A 5,439-nucleotide genomic window follows, 5' to 3' on the forward strand; every position below is an offset into this window, starting at 1 on the left:
TTGTCGCTATTTATATAAAAGTTAAAATAAATGACGTTGATAATTAACTTATTATTCATTTATAATTATATTTATTTTTCTATTAATATTGATATAAAACACGAATAACAGTAAACTGTATTAACAACAAAATTGTTAGTTGCTAGGAAGAAATTGTTCAACTAAATTTTCCAGAAACTGCGTCAATCACTATCAATCAAGTATGCAAAATCACCAAAAAAAGTCATATACTTCAAGGAAAAAATGAAAATCAACCGAGCCAATGACAGCTTCTAGTAGCTCAAATCAATTGCAGGTCTTCACATCTAGATAAACACTGCGGGTTTTTTTTTCTTTTTTTTTTAAAAAAATCTATAATTTTTTTATAATTATTTTCAGAAAGAAAATGGAAAGTGTTATGAATTCCCTGTGAGCCAATGGATATTGACAGCCACGTAAGAAATTATTTGACACGTCATCAACACGTGGCATAGCCTTGCATGCATTCGCGGCAGATCTGCTACTAAGTGAGCCCAACTCCAACGTCACTACCTTTCTCTGTTTCTTTCTTTCATTTTTTTTAAATTTTTTAAAAATAGTTTTAACATAAAATAAAACATTATTTTCTCTCTCCTACCAAGACACACACTCTCTCTCTCTAACCGGTTACCACTATTAAAAGGTGTCCCCTCCTTCACCTCCTCTCATGCTAGCTACTGAACGCAAATTGCTTTTGTTTGTTGTTGTTGTTGTTCTTTCTCTTTCTGTTCTTCTTCTTTAAACTTTTTGTTTAGAAAGTTCCTGAAAAGGAGTAAACAGAAGAAAAAAAATGGTGGCTGTGGTTGGCCAGGAAAATGTTGTTGCATTGGTTTCTCGTACCGGCAGGGAGCTGCAACGTTATAGAAAAGGTCGTCGGCAAGTTGTGGGGTTCGTATCTTCCTAACCCTCTCTTGTTCTTTAACTTTGGGCAAATGGGGTTTCATATAAATTTTTTTTCTTGTCCATGTTTCTGAGAGAGAAAAAAGCTGTTTCTCACGGGGTGATTATGTTTTTGCTGAATATCGAAACCATTTTTTATTCCTTCAAACTTTGTTCTGATTTGGGCAAGTTGTGTTTACTGGTTAAGAGAAGAGTAAAGCAGTTGAAGGTTATTGGTTTGTGGTTAATGGATACTTGGAATTTGAAAATGAGTTTCTAATGAGGAAATTGAAAGTAAATTAGTTTGGTGAATTAAGGATTGCATTGTTTGTCTGCAGAATTTCATTTCAATTGTTACTGATTGTGTTATTAATTTTGTGTTTGCAATCGTGTTCATGCAGATGCATACCGTACAGATTTAAGATTGGGCAGAAAACTTCGTTGGACGTTTCTGATGAATTAGAAGTTCTGGTTATCAGTTCTCAGAAAGGAAAAGGGATGCTATTTCCGAAGGTAGACCCATTAGCAATTATTAGTCAATAATCAACATCAACGCCCAAATGGGCCAAGTTACACATTATTTCGATTTATTTTATTCATTTATCATTATTTTGGTTGACCGAATACCAGGGAGGTTGGGAATTAGACGAATCAAAAAAGGAGGCAGCTTTGAGAGAAACCATAGAAGAAGCTGGGGTGAGAGGCATTGTCGGGGTAAGCCATTTCATCATGATGCTGGGCCAAAAAGAATGATTACAAAAAAATGCTTAGTAAATTCTCAAAAAACTGTTCTTTTTTTTGTGGTGGTGCAGGGTAAATTGGGTAAATGGAGTTTCAAGAGTAAGACTCATGACACTTTCTATGAAGGGTACATGTTCCCTTTACTTGTTCAAGAGCAATTGGAGTTCTGGCCTGAGCAAAACGTTCGTCAAAGAATATGGGTAAGAAAGAAGATGAACAAAATTGAATGAATGTTGAAGCAGTATTTTATTACGGTTGTGGTTGTACATTTCTGAAAGCGTCACTGATTTTTGTTTGAAACTTTTCCTTTAGATGAGCGTCGCCGAAGCAAGGGATGTTTGTCAACACTGGTGGATGAAGGAAGCTCTAGACAGATTAGTAAACCGTCTCGCGGGTCAAAAAGTTGGTCGTGATAATAAGCAAGTTCTTGGTTCTATAAACTGCACAAGAGATGCCAAATCTGACTTGTAAATAGTTTAGTTGCATCATGAAGGGTAGAGTTCAACTTTTTGAGTTTCTCCGACGCATAAAGTTGAGTAGGATCCAAAAGAGTTGAGCCGAGTCATAGAACATAAATAATATAGTAGTAGTAGTAGATCGCATAGAAATTAGTGATTCCCCAGTTTTTTTTCCCATGAAAAGGAATTTACATCTGTTTGTGGGAATTCACTGTATCTGTATTATTGAGAGACTTGTGGATATCCATTAGTCCACGATCGAATTGCTCTGTTTTTCAAGCAACGCAGTTGTGCTAATGTCAAGCAACACAATCGATAAGGCTGCGTTTGAAAAAAAAAAATGAGAAGCTGCAATGTTTTTCTCTTATGTACTGCGCGAATTGATTATCTTTTGTGGGGGGTTTAGTTCTCTTCCCTTCACTCGGAAGACATGTTTTGTGCAGGACTAGCAAAAGTTTGATGTGATAATCGTTTATGCACTTTGTTCAAAGAAACTTGAGGGTTATTCCCTGGCGTCATTAAGTACAAATGTCATTATCAAGCTTGATTAAATGTCATTATCAAGAGTGATTACTAGATCATGTTGCTTGGCCTATTGTTTCAGATCATACCATCTTGAATTTAAGTATATAGGGTCTTTATTTGTTACTCAGTTGTGGCAGCATGTGTATCAGTTGTTATACCTAACAATATCCCTTGTTTAATTCTACCTTCAACAAGATAGGAGTGTCGATGGAGATATTAAATAGTGTCCTTTTCTCTTTTCTCTTTGCATTTCGGTATACTTTTTCTTGGGGACCTTGGATCTGCAAGATTTATCTGATGTTATGGGAACTTCGATCCTTAATCAGTACGGTTTAAAAGTTGTGTTCATAATTCACACTGCTGCTTCAGCAATGGCAAATGGGGAAGGAATTAATGTTAAAAGGAATGACTAGAACATTTTTTTTGGGAAATCAGAACAGATATAGAACAATTGATCTTTGTGGGTTCATATCAGAAAGTACTACTAAGTTATTCACAATAGGCTAATCTCTGACCAAATGATCCAGTATTTTTTTATTAAGAATCCGAGGGAAACAAAAGGGCATGGCAGTAGTGGAAAACGATTCATGAGCAAAGAACTCTTGGCATGACAAAGTGCAGGGATTAACTGATTTTAGAATCTTGACATGTAACTGAAGAAGTTGTGGGGCATAGAGTTAAGCATCATATTTAGTAATCAAGTTGTGGTTGTAGTAAGTGGAGAAAGATCGTTGGCATTAGCAAAAAGACCCACGAAAAAAAGGTGTCGCTGTGTTGGGAAAACACTCAACACCCACTATAAGTTATGTGGAGGAGTATCAAAGGAAACTCTTGATATATCCCAAAAGCCAGCTCACGAAATGTACACTGAAATTTGAATATTCTTAATTAGACGTAGATTTTAAATTTAATTCGAGTTATAAATGAGATTTGTATTCATTTATATATTTTAAAATGATTTTATTTTCGGTCAATATGAGATTTTTCACATATCCAACAGTAATGATAACAGGTGACACAATAAATAAAATAAACGACAAATAGATTTTAAATCTAATTTAATCTCACGAAACTAATTTATAAAATGAGATATATATCCACTTATATATATTAAGATCACCTTATCCTAACCGATGTAGACTTCCAACTATTCTCTCTTTTATGAAGAAAAAGAATGAATTAGGAGTTGACCGATTGGTTTAGAATCAAATACGTCTCCGTGGGCCCAAAGGACAAAACCAGGCCCAATAAACTTTTGGGACCATGTCATTGAAGAGTAAAGATGGTCGATTTTTCTGAGCCACACGTGATGAAGCAAGTTGTAAAAGTGTTTACTTTAATGGATCATGAAATAACTTGGTTGCATTAGAGGATATAAGAGCTTACAAGAGCCTCCATCACACATTGATGCAAAAGTACACCTTAGATAAGGTCAAGTTAGATAATTTGAAACTCCATGGGGACTTCTTTTTGCAACACCATGCATGCTTTCTTCCTGGACCACACATGGAGTGTGTAAAAGACAAAATTAACCTGGACATCCACTAGTTTCTGAATTGTGCAGTTCACACATATCACTTTTCAATTGTAGGATCAGAAAGTCACTGTCAGAGAATCCAAAAACGGATTTCAGATTGCATAAGTCTTCCCATAAGGACAATGTAGGAGTTTTAACATTTATGGTGTGCGGGGAGGAATTATTGAAGTTTTAAAAAGAAATACCCGTTTCCTATATGATTCAGTATTAGGGTCCAGTTGTTGCTTAACTGGACCCAGCCCAATAGCGCTGGAGTCTAACCAAGAATTGAGTTCGACCATGGATAGATGTAATCATAAGTAGATAAAGGTCTATTTGGACAAAATTTGCCATACATGGAGAGAAAATATAATAAAAAAATGATTAAACTTTTGCTATTAGTTAAAGATTAACTTTTACAAAAATTAAATATTAGAGAATTATTTTTATGCGTAAATTAATTTTAGCTTTCTCTTTTAATAATGTTAATGAAGAAACTTGTTCAAACAAATACACAAAAGACCTGGTGATTTAAAATGATGATCTTAGCCATACTGTGTTGGGTCTTTAAGTGGAGATGAAGAAACAAAAGATGAGGAGGAGGAAGAAGAAGGGTGTGTGATAGATGTTTGGATATAGATAGAGTGACCAATTGTAGGAATTAGAAGGTTTGGACTCTTTTGGGCCCATAAATAGTTGTGGGCTGGCCCATGTGATGTAGTGAAAGACACTAGAGACAGTTGGGTCTCTTGTGCTGTAGTGGGGGCAAGGCCAATGCATTAATTTTCAAGTGTCTGCTTCTTAATAAACCGTGTTACCTATTGATTAGGACTTGACCCGAACGAAAAAGAGGAACACCAATTGTCATCAAGTGAATAATGCCATACTAAATGACTTTTTCTTGTGATACTAACAGTTCAGTTTAGACAGAAATTTTAGCTATTTTCGTTACAATGTTTTTGTGACCTATCTGATTACATCGTTATCAACTTTAGTTGTTCTGTTCTGCAACTCCAAAACAACTTGTATGGAGCTTAAAGTTATAAATTCATGTTGCACTTTTTAACAAGAACACTTACAGATTCTTTTGTTTGGATTCTCTTTAATTACTGCAAATGTCAAGTTCTTGCGTGTCCATGCATGATTTATTGGTGGTTAGGCCAAATTTTAGGTTGAAATAAAAAGAGTATCTAGGTAAGTGTTTTTTTTTTCAAGGAAAATAATTTAAGACAAGCACACTTTTTGTTTGTCACTGATTTATTTCATTTTTTAAGTCATGGGAACCGGAACTAGTTAGAAAAA

General features: G+C 34.9%; 1 protein-coding gene across 1 annotated transcript; it reads left to right on the forward strand.

The window, feature by feature from the left end:
* Positions 1–671: 671 nt before the first annotated feature.
* Positions 672–2,677, forward strand: LOC114163517 (nudix hydrolase 18, mitochondrial-like). Its single transcript, XM_028047823.2, has 5 exons — positions 672–906; positions 1,299–1,410; positions 1,528–1,611; positions 1,710–1,838; positions 1,951–2,677. Exons 1-5 carry the CDS (start codon positions 809–811, stop codon positions 2,107–2,109), a joined length of 582 nt encoding a protein of 193 aa, XP_027903624.1. The 5' UTR covers positions 672–808; the 3' UTR covers positions 2,110–2,677.
* The last annotated feature ends 2,762 nt before the right edge of the window (positions 2,678–5,439 follow it).

The sequence above is a fragment of the Vigna unguiculata genome, chromosome 1 (assembly GCF_037176805.1).
Source record: "Vigna unguiculata cultivar grain cowpea cultivar isolate G323 ecotype 2 chromosome 1, ASM3717680v1, whole genome shotgun sequence".
In the NCBI taxonomy this organism is placed as follows: domain Eukaryota; kingdom Viridiplantae; phylum Streptophyta; class Magnoliopsida; order Fabales; family Fabaceae; genus Vigna; species Vigna unguiculata.